The 22,863-nt window shown below is 45.6% G+C and overlaps 1 protein-coding gene and 1 long non-coding RNA gene across 9 annotated transcripts in view; both read right to left on the bottom strand.

Moving 5' to 3' along the window:
- Positions 1-22,863, bottom strand: part of grin1b (glutamate receptor, ionotropic, N-methyl D-aspartate 1b) — a 70,924-nt gene that overhangs the window by 2,252 nt on the left and 45,809 nt on the right. For 3 of the 8 annotated variants that reach the window (XR_014280057.1, XR_014280059.1, XR_014280060.1), the window contains 3 exons: positions 14,405-14,512; positions 14,077-14,231; positions 8,182-8,521 (listed from right to left, as the gene is read on the bottom strand). The exons of 1 other annotated variant lie outside the window; for it this stretch is intronic. Coding sequence is in view for 3 of the 7 variants with exons in the window: in XM_082554195.1 (XP_082410321.1) it covers positions 8,456-8,521; positions 14,405-14,512 (174 nt within the window). In the remaining 4 variants the exon portion in view is untranslated. Of the gene's footprint in view, positions 1-8,181; positions 8,522-14,076; positions 14,232-14,404; positions 14,513-22,863 lie in introns of those variants that run through there. 4 more of the 8 variants (XM_082554196.1, XM_082554198.1, XR_014280058.1 and 1 more) reach the window with 3 other exon arrangements.
- On the bottom strand, positions 21,664-22,581 carry LOC309718732. The gene is made up of 3 exons (XR_014280067.1): positions 22,301-22,581; positions 22,103-22,124; positions 21,664-21,970 (listed from the first exon to the last, which is right to left on the bottom strand). It is a non-coding gene; the product is annotated as an uncharacterized lncRNA (long non-coding RNA).

Genomic DNA, 22,863 nt, shown 5'->3' with positions numbered 1-22,863 from the left:
TTACACGAAGGTAAGACTCGGTGAGGACCGCACGCTGCGGCCAAAACTGCTCCGCTGGCCTGAGATCAGCTGACGAGCTTTGAGAAAATCTCACATCCTGGGTTGTTTTGGCTCGGCCCCCAGAGAGCACGTCCGCTCACGTCCTCGGGAAACACCAGAGCGGCTCCCCTGTGCCCACGCCATAACGCTGCCTCCGCTGTGTTAGACGGATGCTCTGCTTTCCGCTCTTTTCTCGCCATCGTTAAACGTCCACCCAGCTTCACCTGTCAAACGTGTTTTCACACGTGTGCACTTTCGTTAGATGTGACAACGTTCGACCTTCCTGGGCGCACCCGGAGTTCGCAGCTTGCTGTTTCCATCCGTGACGGCGTGTCCTGGCTGTCGACCTTCGGTGCTCCTGACTCGGCTCGATGTGGTGAATCATTCTGTCATCGTCTTTCATGACTTTATGTGTTTGTTCGTTTTAACAGTGAGCAGCTGGTTTGGACACTCCCAGTTTCTGCTTTCTGATTGGTTTATTCTGGTGGTTCAGCCTAATGAGGGCCTGCCTCTTGTCTCCAGGGGCCCGTTCTTCGTACCTCGCTAAGTAAGTTAGCTGGATTTGATTGTTGACGATTTCGCGTGATCTTGGATCGTTCGGTTCCCCGAAGCTCATCCGGGACTTGCTGTCATAGCAACAGATCCGTAAGCGTAAACCTGCTCGGGAGCAGGTTTACTTTATGTAAACAGGATTAGATCGCGGCCACTCAGGTATGTCCGCTTCATTTATACGACTGTCCCACTCTGCCTGAAGTCCTCCACCATAGTCCCCTTGCCTAAGAAGCCCCACATCACCGGCCTGAATGACTACAGACCGGTGGCACTCACCCCAGTGGTAATGAAATGCTTTGAGAAGCTGGTCCGCAGACACATCACAGCAGCCCTGCCCCGCAGCCTGGATCCACACCAGTTTGCCTACAGAGCAAACCGATCCACGGAAGACGCTGTAGCCACAGCACTCCATGCTGCATTAACTCACCTGGAAGAGCATGGTAGCTATGTGCGGATGCTCTTCGTGGATTACTGCTCAGCTTTTAACACCATCCTTCCACACAAACTGGTGGCCAAGCTACAAGACCTGGGGCTTCCATACAGCACCTGCATGTGGATCAATAGCTTCCTCTCGGGCCGTAGACAGAGAGTCAGAGTTGGCCATCACACATCCTCAGCCCTGAGTCTCAGCACTGGCTCACCCCAGGGCTGTGTGCTCAGTCCACTGCTCTACTCTCTCTACACACACGACTGCACTCCTCGCCACCACAGCAACATCTTTGTGAAATTTGCAGATGACACCACAGTGGTGGGGCTCATTACCAAGGGAGACGAGTCTACGTACAGAGACGAGGTGGAGCAGCTGACGTCATGGTGTAAGGCCAATAACCTCCTCCTCAACACTTCAAAAACCAAAGAACTCATAATAGACTTCAGAAGGAAAAAGGCAGAGATCCAACCACTATTCATAAATGGGGACTGTGTAGAAAGGGTGGCAAGCTTCCGCTTCCTGGGAGTCAATATAGAGGAGAACCTTTCCTGGAGTGTGAACACCTCCGAGCTGCTGAAAAAGGCCCAACAGAGACTGTACTTCCTTCTCAGGAGGAATAACATCACACAGAGACTGCTGGTGTCCTTCTACAGAGCCACCATTGAGAGTGTTCTAACTTACTGCATATGCATCTGGTACACTAGCTGCACAGGGGCTCAGAGGAAAGCACTCCAAGGGATCATTAACACCGCCCAAAAGATCACTGGCTGCCCTCTCCCCACACTGGAAGTTCTACACAACGCCCACTGTTTTAAAAAGGCCCAAAACATCATAAAAGACACCTCACATCCTGGCCACTCCCTGTTCGAACTGTTGCCCTCAGGCAGACGGTACAGGGCAATCAGAGCAAGGACTAATAGACTCAAACACAGCTGTTATCCAACTGCAATAACACATCTGAATACTACAAAAAAATGTCCATCACGCCACTCTTGTGTTAATCTATGCACGGTCTGAAGCATGTGTGTGGGAATGTATGTGAATGTTTTACTGTTATATCTTATTAGTATTTTAAGTATTCTATCTATTTTATTTATTGAATTTTATTGTTTTATTTATATTTTGATATTGCTAGGGATGATGCAATGATCGGGGACCATTCTTAATTTCGTTGTTCTCGTGACAATGACAATAAAGTTTCTGATGATTCTGATGATTCTATAAAAGCGAAGGTGGATTTGGGAAGCCTGTCTCAGCCATGTCCTGTCCGTATACGCGAGCAGCCCATTGCAGAAGGTGCAAGATTGATAAGGAGAGTCCTCAGGATTCAGCGTATATTGCGGGATAGACAGGATCCTTTAGCTCAGCGCGACAGTGTGCTCATTGAGAGATATCGATATTCCCGTGAGGGTATTATTTACTTAACCAACTTGTTGATGAGGGGGTGCAGGACCACCACCTGTCTTTTTTTCCTCTGCCCTTTTCTTGGTTGCTGTTATAAACAAACAGATTATTTCAGGGTCTCTTTCCTAGAGACGAAAAGCAATATAAGTGATAAATATTACCATTCTGTAGAATATTCTTATATTTCACTTTTACTTGTTCCCATGTTCTAGTGGGTCCTGTTGTGGCTCTAATGTGAAAGAGGATATAATGTAATATAATATAATATAATATAATATAATATGATAAATCTACCCTACCGCCTACTGGTGTTGGCCAGAGGGGTCGATGGCGCGATATGGCAGCCTGGCTTCTGTCAGTCTGCCCCAGGGCAGCTGTGGCTACACCTGTAGCTGCCTCCACCAGTGTGTGAATGTGAGAGTGAATGAATAGTGGCATTGTAAAGCGCTTTGGGTGCCTTGAAAAGCACTATATAAATCCAATCCATTATTATTGTTATTATTAAATTACTTACGAGTTTAATTTGTCAGCAACTTCCTGCCAGCCCTCTCTCCTTGCTTTTGCAGCCTTTGCAGTGTTCCCTTGCGTTTTAATTAAACTCTGAAACTCCTGAAATCCCTCAATCAAGAGTTCTTGCTCTGCTGCCGAAAAATACCGAGCGCGCACCTTCGACATTTTCGCCGACCAATCAGAGGGTTGCCGATCAATGTTTCTACTATCGATGCGTAGCCCCTGTTAAGCCACCCAGTGATCTCACATTACTTCATCCAGCTGTACTGATCGTCAACAGCAGGTGTGTTCGGGGAACCGGGATAGTGAGCTCAAAGTTAGTGCGATGATTTGATCTTGGATGTAGTAAGCGAGGTACGAAGAACGGGCCCCTGGTCTAACGAGGGATCAGACTAGGAAGCCGCTCACCCAACTGTCCGCTTACTTCTGGCCGTGTTTAAGAACTGGTCACAGTGGAGACACGTGGTTTTCACAGGACCGCCACAAATGATGTCACAAGCAGAAAAACTCGGACGCGTTTCAAATAAATATTAGTTTATTACTGAAAGTGTCGTCGGCAGAGACGACGGGCAGGTTAAGCTCAGTTACACAAACACGGATTCAAAAGTGTTCACGTGATGACACGGCGCCGCTAAAATCTGAAACAAATCACACACCAAGCTCTACAGCAACACCCCACTTCCTGTCTGACACAGGAAGTGGATTAGAGTAAAATGTCTGCAGTGGAATCGCTGAAACTCGACTTGAGTCGAGCGGCTACATGTGTCAAAAAACAACCAAACACTAACGGGCTGGAGGTCAAAGGTCAACGGTGCACAGACAGAGGGAAACTTCTTCTACAGTTTCAGTTTTTATGATACAGGAAGTAAAATGTGAACACAAAAATAAAACTTCTTCTAGCGAGCCACAGTCAATCAGCTTACAGGTGAGACCTTCATCATCATCATCATCATCTGTACAGTGTGTTTACATCAGAAACAAAGTAAACAGCAAAAATAAATACAGACTGTGACATCACAGCACGTCACGTGTCATGTGACACAGTTTAGGGTGAGCTGCACCAACACTCATCAACGTTTCTAAATTAAACTACCGATAAATACGTTTAAGAAGTCTTTTATTTTGAAAGTGCCAAACCACTTCAAAGTAAAAGACAGTTTCTTAAAAACAGCTGAGGAAAACTTTCAGATATTTTGTTCTTGACTTTCTTTTTTTTTTTTAACATAAACGTCTTCCTTTGTTTCCCGTGTTACCTGTTTCCTGTTCAGAGGGAGTTCTTCCTCCCCACAGTCAGTTTCAACAAATCAACATGAAGTGCCTCCATATTTCTGTGATGCCTGGATATTTAAACGGCGTCACATTGAAACCACTTTTGTTTTGCTTCTGGAGTTTACTCTCGTGTTCCTCAGTTTAAACAAAATAGGAGCGTGAATGAGTCTGCGGATCAGCGTTAGACTCCCATCACCAGGCTGAATCTGCAGATGTGCTCCAGCTGTGAAGCGATTGGTGCAGCTCGCCTGGTGTGAAGCCGAGCGTCACCGAGAACGACGGCGTGAAGCCCAACTCGTCACAAACCTGATCAGACCTGCACAGGTCACGCCGGCACGAATACACGTCAGTGTGAGGAGAATCGGAAACGTGCAGCTCAACACTGAGAGAGGAACCTGACGCTCACATGACGACATCGACACTTTATCACATATCATTTTATTCAGCTTTCGTTTCTGGAACAAAGCAGTACTCTTATTGTGAAGTGCACAGGAAGGATCGTAAACTGTGCCAAAGTAAAAGTCATTATTAATAACGTGCCCTGCCTTATGAGGGCGTTTCTGAATGAAATGATTGAACTTTATTCCGTAAAAAGAACAAACACGTTTCTCACTGATGTGAGCGTTTGTGGATTTTCTAAATGTTTTAAAACATATTCAAAACTGTAAAAACCTTCATATAAAAACAACATCTGCCCGTACAGATGTGATGTGTTTGAGACACCGACATACAGACGTGTGTCTGATAAATATACATAAATACAAAGGTATTAATGTGTGTTAGTGCGTGAACGCGTCACACAGCACAGCCATGCATCTGTCACTGATCTGTGAACTGAGCTTGTAAATAAATTAAAACTATTATAACTTCGCTGTTAGTTTTTCATGGACTTTCTGGTTGACGTCTTGGTGCTGACAGACGGGTTGACCTCGCTCGGTCTGCAGGTCGATTCTCAGAGGGCGTGTTCTCGGTGACGCGCTCGGCCGGCTGCTGTCCTTAACACCAAAAACGTGGAAACCTCCTAACTCCAGCTGGCTCTGTGTGGAGTTAGCAGCTTTCCACGGGACATCAGGGTGGAGCTAAAGGGCTGTGGAGGTAGGCGGAGACTGACATCATCAGTGGGGACACAGTGGAGGAGGGGCAGTGACTACATCTCCCAGCATGCACTGGGACTGTCAGGGGCGGTGGGAGGAGCTTTTGGGGCAGAAAGCATCCCTTTTACGTGCACGAGGACATCTCTGTATTATGGGGACGTTTTTCCTTTATGAAGACAGTCAGGCACTGTGGGGACACTCTGCATTACGAAGACATGGTGACATTAATGCCAATAATAGACTGAAATGTCCCCATGTCCACTCACAGCTGCACAGTGCAGAAGCGGGTTTAAGGTTCAAATAAAGTTTTACCAAATTTTCCTGAACACAGAGAAACAAACTTTCTGGATCGCTGAACCAAAATGGCGGAGCTTCCTGCTAACAGGTCATGCGTCGCTGTGAAAGGACATCACCCAAAAACCTCAGTGGGATGACCCCACACTCTGGTTCGGTGATCCGGGCGACATCTGTGACTCTGTGTAAAGGAACCACCTCCTGTCCCAGAGGCTCCTCCCACCGGCCAAACTGTAATCAGTAATCGGGGACACAGGTGATCCTGGAGATCGATCCCAATTTAGGCTCATGGACTCAGATCAAGAAGAACGGCGTCGCCAGTTATGACCAGTTCCACAACCAGTCATACTTTTGATAATTCAGTGCGATCAACAGAACAAATTGTACAACACCACAGACATCCACCCGAAGGAAACCAGTCCCAAACAGTTCTTTCAAAATAAAAGACCCTCTGGTGGGAGGAGGCAGACAGCTACAAGCAGAGGAAGGCAAGTGTGTGTTTGTACAGTGTGTGTGTTTGCTTTGTGTGGTGGGAGTTAGTGTGACAGATGGTGTGTGTGTTTGTAAAAATGTGTGTGTGCTGCTTAATGTTTGTAAATGCTTCTGTTGATATTTTTGTGGGGTCCTGTGATTTAGGCAAATTTTGTGGGGACATTTCTGCATTATGGGGACATTTCTGCATTATGGGGACATTTCTGCATTATAAGGACATTTCTGCATTATGGGGACATTTCTGCAGTGTGGGGACATTTCTGCATTATGAGGACATTTCTGTATTATGGGGACATTTCTGTATTATAAGGACATTTCTGCATTATGGGGACATTTCTGTATTATAAGGACATTTCTGCATTATGGGGACATTTCTGTATTATAGGGAAAATTCTGCATTATGGGGACATTTGTGTATTATAAGGACATTTCTGCATTATGGGGACATTTCTGTATTATAAGGACATTTCTGCATTATGGGGACATTTCTGTATTATAAGGACATTTCTGCATTATGGGGACATTTCTGTATTATAGGGAAAATTCTGCATTATGGGGACATTTGTGTATTATAAGGACATTTCTGCATTATGGGGACATTTCTGTATTATAAGGACATTTCTGCATTATGGGGACATTTCTGTATTATAAGGACATTTCTGCATTATGGGGACATTTCTGTATTATAGGGAAAATTCTGCATTATGGGGACATTTGTGTATTATAAGGACAATTCTGCATTATGGGGACATTTCTACAGTGTGGGAACATTTCTACAGTGGGGGCATTTCTACAGCGGGGACATTTCTGCATTATGGGGACATTTCTGTATTATAAGGACAATTCTACATTACATTACACCGCGAGTAGTGCGGTGCTCTGAACGGATAATTGGAGGTGAGCTTCCCTCCCTCCAAGACATCTACAGGAAGCGGTGCCTGAGGAAAGCGGGGAGGATCATCAAGGACTCCAGTCACCCCAGCCATAAACTGTTCAGACTACTTCCATCAGGAAGGAGGTTCTGCAGCATCCGGTCCCGAACCAGCAGACTGAGAGACAGCTTCTTCCACCAGGCCATCAGACTGCTGAACACGTCATAGACACCTCAGCTTCACTACTGGAACTTCAACATTATGCACTCCACACTGTATATAAATGCCACTTGTTTTGCACATGTCTCAACTCTGTATATTTTATATATTTTATTATTATTATTATTATTATTTTTTTTTTTACTATTTAATTTGTAAAATGTGTACACACACACACACACACACACACACACACACGTAGGAAAATATTTAGTATACACATCCAGAAATGCATACACTATTATATATTGTACATATATTTATTAGTTTCAGGTTGGCCATTCTTGTATTTTGCTCGTTTGTGTTGTTGTGTTTGCACATCTCTGTTGCTTGTGGGGCTCGCACACAAGAATTTCACTCGCATGTGCTGTGCCAGTGTGCCTGCACATGTGATGTGACAATAAAAGTGATTTGATTTGATTTGATTTTATGGGGACATTTCTACAGTGTGGGAACATTTCTACAGCGGGGACATTTCTGTATTATAAGGACAATTCTGCATTATGGGGACATTTCTGTATTATAAGGACAATTCTGCATTATGGGGACATTTCTGTATTATAAGGACAATTCTACATTATGGGGACATTTCTACAGTGTGGGAACATTTCTACAGTGTGGGGACATTTCTACAGTATGGGGACAATTCTGCATTATGGGGACATTTCTGTATTATAAGGACAATTCTACATTATGGGGACATTTCTGCATTATGGGGACATTTCTGCATTGTGGGGACATTTCTGCATTATGGGGACATTTCTGCATTATGGGGACATTTCTACAGTGTGGGGACATTTCTACAGTGTGGGGACATTTCTGTATTATAAGGACAATTCTGCATTATGGGGACATTTCTACAGTGTGGGGACATTTCTGCATTATGGGGACATTTCTACAGTGTGGGGACATTTCTGCATTATGGGGACATTTCTACAGTGTGGGGATATTTCTACAGTGTGGGGACATTTCTGCATTATGGGGACATTTCTACAGCATGGGGACATTTCTACAGTGTGGGGACATTTCTGCATTGTGGGGACATGCTTTAAAGTGTTCAGTGTCAGCATTAAGGTTCCAGATCAGTTTTTCAGTCCCCACTCCATAAGGAATAAAGGTAAGCGTGTGTGTGTGTGTCACTATGGGATACCGTCCAAAAGCCCTGCTGTCATTACATCGTCCTTCCTGTCCATCTGTGTGTGTGTGTGTGTGTTTGTGTATCCAGAGGGTCAGTGTGTGTCTGTGTGGCTCAGCAGCAGCAGTGAAGCTCGCTCGCTCTCTCAGACCACGGTGCTGACGGAGGGATCTGATAGGTTGAGCTGGCCGGTGATGTCGGTCGGGTACGGCTACAGAGAGAGCAAACACACAGGTTATAAACAGCAGCATCACACACTGGCTGATCCTGAGCTGTACCCTCTCATGGGTCCTGCCTACATTCCTGTTTTCATCTGAAGGACTTATTAGCAGTGGAGGAAGCGTTCAGGTGTTTTACTCAGGCGTTACCTGCACACAAGCAGCTGTTAGCGTGAAGATGCTAACAGGTCTCCTTTGTTAAAAAGATGGATTTGCACATTTGCACCACAGCGAGCCTGTCAGACTTCACTGCAGACACACAGGATCGTTACGTTAAGAATTACCTCCTTTAAACAGATTAATATCCTGGCATCAGTGCAGGGCTGGACATTTGAATCCTACATCACTTTTCACTCGTCTACAAAGTTCACCGTGATATTTTGGGACGTGTTTAAAGGACCGTCCCTTAAAGGTTTCAGGCTGCTGGACATGAATTAAACATCGTCTTCCATCGTGTGAGCCGGGCTGAAGCTCTGCCACGGGCAGCATCAAACTTTCATGTGTGAACAGAAGCAGCAGCACAGGCCAGGCTGTCGGTTCGATTCCCAACAGTGTGCGTTGGTTTCTTTAGGAAACCTGATTGTTTGTCAGCCTGAGAGCGTTGTTGACACAGGCCTGCAAAACACACGTGAGTTTCTCTAAGACAGAGAAATGATCCAAGCCATGCAGTGCAGTGCTGTGTACAGCAGGCTGTCTGTCTTCTGTGTGAGCACAGTTGGACTCACGAACGAGTGCTGTTCTCAGTATGGACGAAACGATGATCACACTCCCACAGACGTTCACTGTGGACCTCACCACTCTGTCTCACTTCATAAGACAATTTTTCTAACATTAGTTTCTGATGCTAAATTAAGTTTTAATGCACATATTTTTCAATTATGTATAATATATAAATTTATACTGTGAAATCAGTTTTCCTGCAGGGATTTTAATCCTAACATTCATTTTTTATTCTAGCATAGATTGTTACTGACAACATTTGAGGGTCACTGATTTTATGCTAATGCTAGTTTATTTATTATGTTATTATTGATGTTTTTACATTTTCTTATATGATTTTAACCTAAATTTTTTCTGCTTAATGTAATCTTAACTGTTCTGACTCACAATAATAATTACCATCACATATAAAGAAAAATGGTGATATTTTTTAAATGTCACACTGTCACTAGAACATGTCTGTTTAATCATCATAGAAAGTTGGTTCTGTTCATCTAAATGTTACAGTGGGGCAAAAAAGTATTTAGTCAGCCACCGATTGTGCAAGTTCCTCCACCTAAAATGATGACACAGGTCAGTAATTTGCACCAGAGGTACACTTCAACTGTGAGAGACAGAATGTGAAAAAAAAATCCATGAATCCACATGGTAGGATTTGTAAAGAATTTATTCGTAAATCAGGGTGGAAAATAAGTATTTGGTCAATAACAAAAATACAACTCAATACTTTGTAACATAACCTTTGTTGGCAATAACAGAGGTCAAACGTTTACTATAGGTCTTTACCAGGTTTGCACACACAGTAGCTGGTATTTTGGCCCATTCCTCCATGCAGATCTTCTCGAGAGCAGTGATGTTTTGGGGCTGTCGCCGAGCAACACGGACTTTCAACTCCCGCCACAGATTTTCTATGGGGTTGACGTCTGGAGACTGGCTAGGCCACTCCAGGACTTTCAAATGCTTCTTACGGAGCCACTCCTTTGTTGCCCGGGCGGTGTGTTTTGGATCATTGTCATGTTGGAAGACCCAGCCTCGTTTCATCTTCAAAGTTCTCACTGATGGAAGGAGGTTTTGGCTCAAAATCTCACGATACATGGCCCCATTCATTCTGTCCTTAACACGGATCAGTCGTCCTGTCCCCTTGGCAGAAAAACAGCCCCATAGCATGATGTTTCCACCCCCATGCTTCACAGTAGGTATGGTGTTCTTGGGATGCAACTCGGTATTCTTCTTCCTCCAAACACGACGAGTTGAGTTTATACCAAAAAGTTCTACTTTGGTTTCATCTGACCACATGACATTCTCCCAATCCTCTGCTGTATCATCCATGTGCTCTCTGGCAAACTTCAGACGGGCCTGGACATGCACTGGCTTCAGCAGCGGAACACGTCTGGCACTGCGGGATTTGATTCCCTGCCGTTGTAGTGTGTTACTGATGGTGACCTTTGTTACTTTGGTCCCAGCTCTCTGCAGGTCATTCACCAGGTCCCCCCGTGTGGTTCTGGGATCTTTGCTCACCGTTCTCATGATCATTTTGACCCCACGGGATGAGATCTTGCGTGGAGCCCCAGATCGAGGGAGATTATCAGTGGTCTTGTATGTCTTCCATTTTCTGATGATTGCTCCCACAGTTGATTTTTTCACACCAAGCTGCTTGCCTATTGTAGATTCACTCTTCCCAGTCTGGTGCAGGTCTACAATACTTTTCCTGGTGTCCTTCGAAAGCTCTTTGGTCTTGGCCATGGCGGAGTTTGGAGTCTGACTGTTTGAGGCTGTGGACAGGTGTCTTTTATACAGATGATGAGTTCAAACAGGTGCCATTCATACAGGTAACGAGTGGGGGACAGAAAAGCTTCTTACAGAAGACGTTACAGGTCTGTGAGAGCCAGAGATTTTCCTTGTTTGAGGTGACCAAATACTTATTTTCCACCCTGATTTACCAATAAATTCTTTACAAATCCTACCATGTGGATTCATGGATTTTTTTTTCACATTCTGTCTCTCACAGTTGAAGTGTACCTCTGGTGCAAATTACTGACCTCTGTCATCATTTTAAGTGGGGGAACTTGCACAATCGGTGGCTGACTAAATACTTTTTTGCCCCACTGTATGTCTCCAGTTCAGCTGATTTTATGGGATTGTCAGCAGAAAGCGCAAAAACACAGCAGCTTATTCTTCATGCTAACATCAGTGTTTTTATGCTAGCAGTAGGTAGCACAGAAACACTGTTTGTGTGATTCTAACAATTTTATTTTATTTATATCCACCAAATATGTAGATTGTTTGTGTAGGCCTGACACTGTGTCTTCTGTCACACTGCACACCATGCTAAGATTAGTTTTCCACTAACAGTTCTCTGGAAAGACTGGAGCTCTGTGGCTGGAGACCAGTTTAAAAATCACAATAGGTTTAACTGTTTGACACTAAAATATAAAGACATGATCAGTGGCACAAGACTTTTGCACAGTGCTGCATTATCAATAAGTTATAATATAAGCATACTAATGCTAGCATGCTAAGAGCCCAGCACGCTCTTCATTCATTTGTAGCCACAACTTTAAAAATGTGAACAAAATGCAGAATGTTACGTAGTTTTTAGCTATTGTGCTGTTTACAAAAAAAAAAAAACTAGAATTGATGAAGAAGATCAAAGCTGTTCTTAATGCACAGTTTTGATCATGCTAATGTTGTTGTTTTTTATGCTAACATGAATTGTTTTCATGCTAGCGTTTTTTATGGCAACATAAACATTTTCGTGTGAATGTCAGTGTTTTTTGACAAAATAAGCTTGTGGAGCTTTTTTCACCTTTTTATCTCCAAAGCACTGAGTAGGAAGTGGCTTCCAAAGTTTAACCAATCAGATGAAAGCTGGCTTTTAGAGACGAGAGACTTAAAGAGACAGTAAACTGGCTTGTTGTAGACAGGATTGTTTTTGAGTGTGAATCGTGAGCGGGTTAGCTCCATGTAAACATCAGAAACCACTGAGGGAGCCATCCAATGTAGACCACAATCAATGCTGTACTCTGAGTAAAAGTACTTAGTTACTTTCCACCACTGCTAATGTGACGACTGATGGAGTTTGCCCGCAGCGAGGCGGGGCAAAGCTGGGGGTCTGGTTTAGAGTGCGGGTGTGTTTTCAGCCTACAGTCGGTCGTGCTTGCAGAGGAGGACAGAGGCAGTGTGTGTGTGTAGTACAGCATGTAGTCTGGACACCATTCAAATCCACTGAGAGAGAAAAACACTCATATAGAAAATAAAGAGAGATGATCACAAGAGAAATGAGTCAGCTCTGCTCCAACACCCGCTTCAGCTGGCTGGGTGCGATCAGCAGCTGGTTCTTCTGCTGCTGATGAACATTAAAGCATTTCAATGAGCTCTCCTCACTGAAACAGTTTAACGTGCAGCAGCTCCTTAAATCCCTGAGATGACACGCTTTGGCACTATTTTGACTCCCTTTACATCAAACCACTGCTTATCTGGAGGGAGGAGGGATGCAAAATGTGCCAGAACGCTGCAGATTTTAAGACACATCACAAAGTTTGGCACATTTCAGATCGTCCGACTGAGGAGGAGAGTTTCACCAACGCTGCAGAAAAACAGACCTCAGAAATCCTGCAGCTTCGCTCAGATCTGAAGCTGCCACAGTAACAGCACTGAGGTCATTTATAGATCGTTAACAGCTGAGTCCTGTGGGAACAAGAGACGGTCAGGAAGACCCGAGCAGCCGACCAGACGCTGAAACAGACAGGAGTTAGAGGAGACGGACGAGTCTCTGCTGGGCAACCTGTGAGGGCGAGAGGCCGGGAGACAAAGTGTGTGGGGACATTTGGAAATGAAGGGACAGAGAGATGACAGGACAGGAAGGAGAGGAAACAACCAATCAGAGAGAGACAGGACAAAGGACAGGACAATGGACATGACAAAGGACATGACAAAGGACAGGACAAAGCACATGACAAAGGACAGGACACTGGACATGACAAAGGTCATGACAAAGGACAGGACAAAGGACATGACAAAGGACAGGACAAAGGACATGACAAAGGACATGACAAAGACATGACGAAGGACAGGACAAAGGACAGGACAAATGACAGGATGAATGACAGGACAAAGGACATGACAAAGGACATGACAAAGACATGACAAAGACATGATGAAGGACAGGACAAAGGACATGACAAAGACATGACAAAGACATGATGAATGACAGGACAAAGGACATGACAAAGGACATGACAAAGACATGACGAAGGACAGGACAAAGGACAGGACAAAGGACATGACAAAGACATGACGAAGGACAGGACAAAGGACATGACAAAGGACAGGACAAAGGACAGGACAAAGCACATGACAAAGGTCATGACAAAGGACAGGACAAAGGACATGACAAAGGACAGGACAAAGCACATGACAAAGGTCATGACAAAGGACAGGACAAAGGACATGACAAAGGACAGGACAAAGGACATGACAAAGACATGACGAAGGACAGGACAAAGGACAGGACAAAGGACAGGACGAATGACAGGATGAATGACAGGACAAAGGACAAGACAAAGACATGACGAAGGACAGGACAAAGGACAGGACAAAGGACATGACAAAGGACATGACAAAGGACAGGACAAAGGACAGGACAAAGGACAGGACAAAGGACAGGGCAAAGGACATGACAAAGGACATGACAAAGGACAGATCAAAAGACAGGACAAAAGACAGGACAAAGACGGGAGAAGAAAGACCACACAATCTGACCCTCTTCACTTCTCCTTTGCAAGAGGACGATGTGAACCGTGTGAAAACCCAACAAGCGGACCCTGACCTGCCTGGGCGGACCGAACCGGACGTTTCTTTCTGTCTTCAGTCTGTCGCCTTTTGTCTGTCTCAGTGGGACAGATGAGCTGATTGAGGTGGGAAAGCAATGATGGCTGACCAACAGACGGGCGGCCATGATGAGTCAGCAAGGAGATGATGGAGCTGGAGATGAGACGAGAGGGCGAGAGACACACGTGACGAACCGAAGACAAACAGGAGGCGATTACAGACGAGCGAGAGCAGAGAAAAGAAAGACAAACAGATAAAAGATGGAGTGAAGCAGAAGACACGTGGAGGACAGGAGGGAGGAGGGTTGGTGGTCTTCATCTCCTTACCGTGGCATCCCCGGAGGCCCTACGGCGTTTGAGGTCGGAGGTCGAGGTGATGGACCTAAAAGAGGTTTTCAGTTTGGGCTCGGGCTCTGCTCTACCACTTTTCCTATCCTAAAATAAATCATACGATAGGTGCACACACACGTTAACACGCAGCAGAGACACTCGACTAGCTGCATGAGGACACACCTGAGTGTGTGCTGTCAGGTAGAGAGTGTGTGTGTGTCTGTTTGTGTGTGTGTGTCAGACACACTGATCAGCCACAACATTAGAACCACTAACAGTTCACCTGAGTAATAATTTAGCAGGAAGTCGAGTCGATGGAAAGTTTGAAGCTAAAGTGGCGTGATGAGGAGAGCAGCTGCAGGCGGAGGCGGGACTATCGTTCCTTCAGTATTTATGTGTCTCGTTGCTGTTTCTTGATTAGCGGCGTGTCGTCTAATCGAAGGTCAGCTGGTGGATTTAACAGGAAGCAGGTGAAGGTTGTTAAAGTGAACCTTTGTGTCTGAACCTTCATCATCATCATGACTGTGGCTCAACACAAGCACAGAGCGAGAGCGCCTCCTGCTGTTCAGGGTGTTGGTCTCATTACTGCCCGTGAGGTTTTCAGGAGCACGGCCATTGGCCTTCTGTTGAGCTCTGTTTGTTTTACTTCTGTGATTTTCCTCTCTGGACCCTGAAAGATGATTTCTGCATAACCAGTGAAGGTGATCTAAAGGATGAACTGTGGTCGAGTCAGGGACAGGTCGTGGGTGCCTGAGGCCCACTGAGACCAGATCCCACAGAAGAGCTCCTGCAGAAAAAAGCATCGCAGCGCTCTGACTTCTTTCCAACATCGAACACTCGTACAGTGAGCTGTGTGACGGGTCACTGCCTGCCTACATGTTTGAAATGTCATTTCCTGAGGAGGAGACACTCGGCTGTAGCTGCTCTCTACCTTTGATAGGAACTCACTGGTTTGTCTCTACAGGTGTACTGGAGACTTCAGAAACAGAAAGGTGCTTGGTGACCTGAAACACAATCTGACCTCGTTGTTTTAGTCATCCCAGAGGCTTCAACTCTTATCAGCTGTTCCTATTTACCTGGTGATCACCTGAGGTGGTCGTTGGCCACCCTGTCATCAAGTGAACCACCTCAAGGTTCCAGTAAGGCTTCCACTGACTGGAAAAGCATCTTCTGACTTAGTTATAGGTGGCTGACCATCAGAGCTGTGAGTCACCACCTCATCTGTAGGGTAAAAAGAAGTCCAGGTGCCATTGAACGGCCTGGTGGTCAGAAGAGTCAGAGCTGGACCGTGGAGCGCCAGAAGAAGAGTGTCCAGTCTGATGAAGAGTGTTTTATTTCCCATCGTCAGGACACACTGGAAACCAACGCTGCATCAGCAGTTTGAGGAACATGACAAGGAGATCTGATCCACAGAGGCTCATCTCACATCCACCCAGAGTCACCTCCACCTTTTATTTTGGCGTCAACTATTAGAACAACCAGCTCACTGTGATATACCCACGACAATTTCCATGTTCAAGTTTTGATTGGTCTGACTGTGTCTTCAGCTCTTTATCTCTCTCCCTGTGTGTGTTGGGTAGGTCTCCTGAGGTACGCCGGTCACCCGGGTCTCCCCGAGCCTCCCCGAGCCCCCCGTGCCTCCCTGAGCCTCCCCGAGCCTCCCTGAGCCTCCCCGAGCCAGGGACTGGCAGCTGCAAGTATAAGATGGGTTTTATGGTTAAACACCCCGCCCACCACTGAGTATTTGTGTGCGTGTTATTGGTGAATTAATTCACGCCTGCGTGCAGCGTCCTGGCTCAGAGGATGGAGGCGATTGGGTGCTTCTAATGCTGCGGCTGACGGCTGTATCCCTGTTATGTGGTGTGTCAGTGGGGCTGTTCTCGGTGCCGCAGTGAAGCTCTCATTCAGTTCACTTTGATTTCTACAAAAACTGCCTCAGAGCGCTGCACAGAACCCAGAGCCTGAAGTCCCTACAGCTTCAGATGAAGTGATGCTTCAGTAAAACGGAGCAGCGCTGTCCTGTTTTACTGCCCACACAAACACACAGCAGCAGGGAGACACCAACGTGAGGCTCAAACACAGGAACACGACAGGAAATCAACCTCAAAGCAAAGGAAACATCGTGGGGGAGGGGTACGGGGCAGGGGAGGGGGGTGAGGCAGGGGGAACAAAGATGGCGTATGAGGCCCGAATGAAGCCGCGAACACGTGGGATCATTATACCAACACTCTGCTGTTATAATGCCATCTCTCCTGGGGAGGGCGGGGAACAGAAAACAGAACGGGGGAGGGGCGGCGGCACATGGCTGATGATCACATGGTGTCTGACCTCTAACATCGTATGAAGATATAAGTTTGACCTTTGACCCACCACAGTGACAGTTCAGGTGAGAGCTGGGCATCAGTGGCGAGACGTTCTTGCTCTGTTCTTTTTAGTGCCAACAAACCGTACGAGGACGTAAACACGGGTCAAAGCTGAAACCGCACAATCGAGAACCCGTGATGTCATAGGTGGGGGCGGGGTTATTGTTACCAAACTCAGCGCCCACCAAAATGAAAAATCTAACTTAACTAAGAGAAACGAATTTTTATGCTACTGCAAATATCAAAGCAACACCTGAAATATTAATAAGTCCACTGCAGAGATGGGCTGTGACATTTTACTGTAATCACATTACTTTTTTCAAGTAGCTTGACCGACTCTGGTCCAGTATAACCTGACATGTACCTCTGCACACATTTCAGCTTCTTCTTTCAGTGTCAACATTTCTCAGATGTACTGGGAAGCCTGAAGCAGAGAAACCACAGCTGACCAGTGTTTGGCAGCGAAACGTTAATGGTACGAAGTCAGTTACATGTTGTGTTGCAGGTTTGTTGATAAAAAGAAAAACAGAAGCTGAAAATCTGTTTGAATTTCACACCCAGCTCTCGTTTGGACTCTCAGAAACACGTTCAAAACAGAGAAACCAAAAAGCCAACACTAATCTGACACACAGGTTCAGCCAAAGGCCCAAACTGGGTGTCAGACTGGTTAAACTGGGCAGACTGGTCCCAGTGAGATGTTTCTGGGCCCAGTGACAGAACAGTGGAAGACTTGGATCGGAGCAGCAGTCAGTAACAGCACATGAAAAATAAAAAAACACCATCATTACAGGTTTTCAGTCGTTGAGCAACAGCCATTAAGGATGCGATGAACACACTTCCTGCCTGGACTCTGCTGACTTTACGAAGACGTGCATGAAAATGAAACAGCAGCGAGTCTTGGAGCTACAAACCACATAAAGCAAAGAGATGCTCGCACTGAGTTTCATCCTACAAGAACTCAAATGTTCACAGTGTTTTCATTAAAGAGTGACGTCTTTCTGCAGGTGACGTGTGTCTGGATCCCCCAAATATAACTGTGACCACACTGTACAGATGTCACCGTTTCACAGCGTTCTCACGGATCAATAAAGTTCAGCTTTGGTGAGATTATTGTATCTGTGTCTGTCTGGTAGATTTCCCCTGAATGTTCTTTACTTTGGTATCTCTGTGTCTTATTTTGGTTTTACTTCCTCCTTCTGACCATCTGTCCTCATGTCTTCCACCACGTCTTCTAATAGTGTCGGGAGGACGTCTACGTGACCCACCCAAAGACATGGCCGCCATCGGCATGATCAGCAACTTTGGACAAACAGCTATTTAAGAAGCCCCCCCCATACAGGTCACCTTACAGATGTGAGTGTTCCAAGTATTCAGAATCAAGTTTGAGTCTCACACACGTTACAGGAGTGTCCTGGGGGAAACGAGAGCCCGTCAGTCGATCGTTACTTGGAGACACGAGTGTTAGCAGGTTTGCTGGACGGGGACCTATCAGACTGATCTGTCTGAGGCTAGCTGTCTGAACGTCCTGCCCCCTTGAAGTCTGCTCTCTTCTAATTGGTCGTTTTCTGGAAGCCTGCTGAAGGGCAGCAGCTTGTGAGCTGTGCAGCAATGGACTCGGTAAGTAAACCTGTAGACAGTGATCCATCATTATTTGAAACTTGGGCTCATGTGACGTGAATAATCACCTATTACATGTTAGCAAATACTCAAAACCACAACAGGTTTAAGGAATCTGTGGAAAATACAGATGATTGTGTTTCCGAGCTCCTCCAGCTGCTAACACCTGTGCTAACTCTGGGCCTTCAGTCACAGCTGTGTGAAATGCTAATCATCCTCAGCTAACTGCTAGCCTGCAGCGGCTGCTGTTTGAAGTGCTAATCCCGGCACGGCAGCGAGGATTATTCATGTGACAGCTGAGCACAGCTGCTGGCAAGAAAACATCTGGAACAAAGGAGAGAGGGAGCAGATTTCTCCTGTTTTCTGATCGTGCAAATGTGGATCCAGTGTTCAGTCTTCAGTGTGATGAAGGATATATTTATGAGATCATTTTAATTTGTTAGCTACAGAAAAAATAAAGCAGCTTAGAGGAGGCCAAAATGAATGAATCGTGAGGAGGACAGCATTATTATTATGATATCAAAGCCTGGGCTGCATCATTGCCATTCCAGGACTAACTGTCAGTGTTGGGAAGGTTACTTTTAAAATGTACTCCACTACAGATTACAGATTACATGCCCCAAAATGTATTCTGTAACGTATTCCGTTACGTTACTCAATGACAGTAAAGTATTCTGAATACTTTGGATTACTTAATCCAATAGCACACCACGTTATTATCACTGTGACTTACACTGTACATGTTTTGGCTCTCCAACATATTACTAGAGCCTTTACAGTAATCTGATTCCTGATTCACTTAATACATTCTCCATGTGTGAAATTAGAAATATCACACATGGAAATATCCTGTCTCAGAGTGACGCTGAAAAACTAGTTCATGCATTTATTACTTCCAGGCTGGACGACTGTAATTCATTATTATCAGGAAGTCCTAGAAACTCCCTGAAAAGCCTTCAGCTGATCCAAAATGCTGCAGCAAGAGTCCTGACAGGGACTAGAAAGAGAGAGCAGATTTCTCCTGTTTTGGCTTCCTGTTGAATCCAGAATTCAAAATCCTGCTCCTCACATACAAGGTCTTAAATAATCAGGCCCCATCTTATCTTAATGACCTTGTAGTACCATATCACCCAAGTTCCTCTCTCAGGTGAAGTGTCAGAGGAATGAACGAGTCAGAACCAACTCAGCCTGTCTGTGTTTTTTAATTGGTCTGTTTGCTGTGTGAGGCTTTGCAGCGCTCCCAGAAAACCCAAAGAAACCGTGAATGAACCAGCTGTATTACAGCTCAGGTCATGTGACTACAGGTGCACTGTGCACAGCCATATCTGTAGATTCCCGCCGCCCTTCGATCGCCCTCACAGAACCATTAAGTTTCATTTAAAGCTTAACTACAGCAGCCATTTTAACAGCGTGTAATCGAGGAGACAGAGGTTGTCGGGAGCATTTCCACACCACCGCCAGACGAACTACATTAAACCAACTGTGCATGTTTGTACCGGATGTGCTGCAGTCCATCCTGCAGTGACTGCAGTAGTTGTGTGTGTGAGTCCCCGCGGTGCTGATCTGATCACCCATCGGTCAATCAACAGCAGGAAGTCGTTAAAGCTTGGAAGGAAATTAATCAGAAACCCAGGTGGAGCGAAGGCATCCTCGCTGAGGCAGTGTTAATGGAGCTTCCTGTTTTACCTTATCATAACTCTGACTATGACGATGTGTGGATCTACACACAGACACAGCTGTGTTTTCATTCTTCCACTGACGTGCACGTCACACATGCAGCAGCTGAAGAAGGGCAGAAAATTACATTCAGGCTACGTCCACACCGGCCCGGATAGATTTGAAAACGGCGTTTTTGTCTGAAAACGCTCCGCGTCCACACTAGCGTTCACAGAGTTGTACGTCCACATTGAAACGGCCAAAAACGCTTCCGTTCCAGTCCTGCACATGCGTGAAACGCAAGAAGATTCGACCTGCCTCATTTCTGTCTGCCGTTTATTTACGTTCCGGCTCGTTGACACGTCGGCAAAATGTGGAGGAAAAGCACCGAGTTTTTTAAATGGACTCACAATGAGGTGGAGTCGTTGCTGCAAGTAACACAAAAGTACAAAGTTGCAAAAGCGAGTGAGAATTAAAGAATTTGAAGAAAAGCTCTCAGGAGCATGTACAGGCTGATGTTGATCTTTAATAGGGCTGTCAAACAAAACAACTGCTGTGTAACGCCCTCCGCTATCTCAGTTTAATAGGTCACATGACTGCATCACATGACTAAAATGCGTCATCATTTTAGAAAGTCTCCGTTTTCACTGTCCACACTGCGACGGGACAGCTCCATTTTGAAATGTATGCGTTTTCAAAACGCTGCATTTTTCAGTGTCTCAGTGAGGACGGGAGGCCAAAACGTGTGGACGTAGCCTGTTTTTACTTGTTTGTGAAAACAGCTGCTGACCTCACACAGTCCACAAACTCATCACTACAGAAAGCAGCAGGTCAAAGTTCATATTTTGATTATGTCGTAGTGGTGGTTTTCTACACCCACTTCCTGCACGTTGTATTTAGAATGGGCAGCCAATCGGGGGAAAGTTGACTTAAAGGGGGAGGAGCTAGAACGGCTTGTCTCAGACAGAAGACGAGCTGCAGGGTGGCGTCAGATAAAGAAGGATTATTATGAACCGTGAATCATGCGAAGCTGCTCTGTGAGAGTCCAGGAATAAAACCACGGAGTCGACCAAGCTTTCCTCATTTCTGTGACTCATTAGTGGGCTGAATAACCCCAGACTAACCTCAGACTAACCCCAGACTAACCTCAGGCTAACCTCGGACTAACCCCAGACTAACCTCAGACTAACCTCTGGCTAACCTCAGGCTAACCTCAGGCTAACCTCAGGCTAACCTCAGACTAACCTCTGACTAACCCCAGACTAACCTCTGACTAATCTCAGGCTAACCTCAGACTAATCTCAGACTAACCTCTGACTAATCTCAGACTAATCTCAGAATAACCTCTGACTAACCTCAGGCTAACCTCTGACTAACCCCAGACTAACCTCTGACCAACCCCAGACTAACCTCTGACTAACCTCAGGCTAACCTCTGACTAACCCCTGACTAACCTCTGACCAATCTCAGACTAACCTCTGACTAACCCCAGACTAACCTCTGACCAATTTCAGACTAACCTCTGACTAACCCCAGACTAACCTATGACTAACCCCAGGCTAACCTCTGACCAATCTCAGACTAACCTCTGACCAATCTCAGACTAACCTCTGACTAACCCCAGACTAACCTATGACTAACCCCAGGCTAACCTCTGACCAATCTCAGACTAGCCTCTGACTAACCCCAGACTAACCTCTGACTAACCTATGACTAACCTATGACTAACCCCAGACTAACCTCTGACCAATCTCAGGCTAACCTCTGACTAACCTCAGACTAACCTATGACTAACCTCTGGCTAACCTCTGACCAATCTCAGACTAACCTCTGACTAACCCCAGACTAACCTCTGACTAACCTATGACTAACCTATGACTAACCCCAGACTAACCTCTGACCAATCTCAGGCTAACCTCTGACTAACCTCAGACTAACCTATGACTAACCTCTGGCTAACCTCTGACCCATCTCAGACTAACCTCTGACTAACCCCAGACTAACCTATGACTAACCCCAGACTAACCTCTGACCAATCTCAGGCTAACCTATGACTAACCCCAGGCTAACCTCTGACCAATCTCAGGATAACCTCTGACTAACCTCAGACTAACCTCTGACTAACCTCTGGCTAACCTCTGACTAACCTCTGGCTAACCTCTGACCAATCTCAGACTAACCTCTGACTAACCCCAGACTAACCTATGACTAACCCAAGACTAACCTCTGACCAATCTCAGACTAACCTCAGGCTAACCTCAGACAAACCTCAGACTAACCTCAGACTAAACTCTGACTAACCTCAGGCTAACCTCAGACTAATCTCAGACTAATCTCAGACTAACCTCTGACTAACCTCAGGCTAACCTCAGACTAACCCCAGACTAACCCCAGACTAACCCCAGACTAACCTCAGACTAACCTCAGACTAACCCCAGACTAACCCCAGACTAACCTCTGACTAATCTCAGACTAATCTCAGAATAACCTCTGACTAACCTCAGGCTAACCTCTGACTAACCCCAGACTAACCTCAGGCTAACCTCAGACTAACCCCAGACTAACCCCAGACTAACCCCAGACTAACCTCAGACTAACCCCAGACTAACCTCTGACTAATCTCAGACTAACCTCAGACTAATCTCTGACTAACCTCAGGCTAACCTCAGGCTAACCTCAGACTAACCTCAGACTAAACTCTGACTAACCTCAGGCTAACCTCAGACTAATCTCTGACTAACCTCTGACTAACCTCAGACTAATCTCAGGCTAACCTCAGACTAACCTCAGGCTAACCTCAGACTAACCTCAGACTAATCT

Source organism: Aulonocara stuartgranti (genome assembly GCF_965226115.1).
Source record: "Aulonocara stuartgranti genome assembly, chromosome: 12".
Taxonomy (NCBI): domain Eukaryota; kingdom Metazoa; phylum Chordata; class Actinopteri; order Cichliformes; family Cichlidae; genus Aulonocara; species Aulonocara stuartgranti.
Note: the sequence above shows the minus strand (reverse complement) of the source record. Positions and strands in the feature narration are given on the sequence as shown.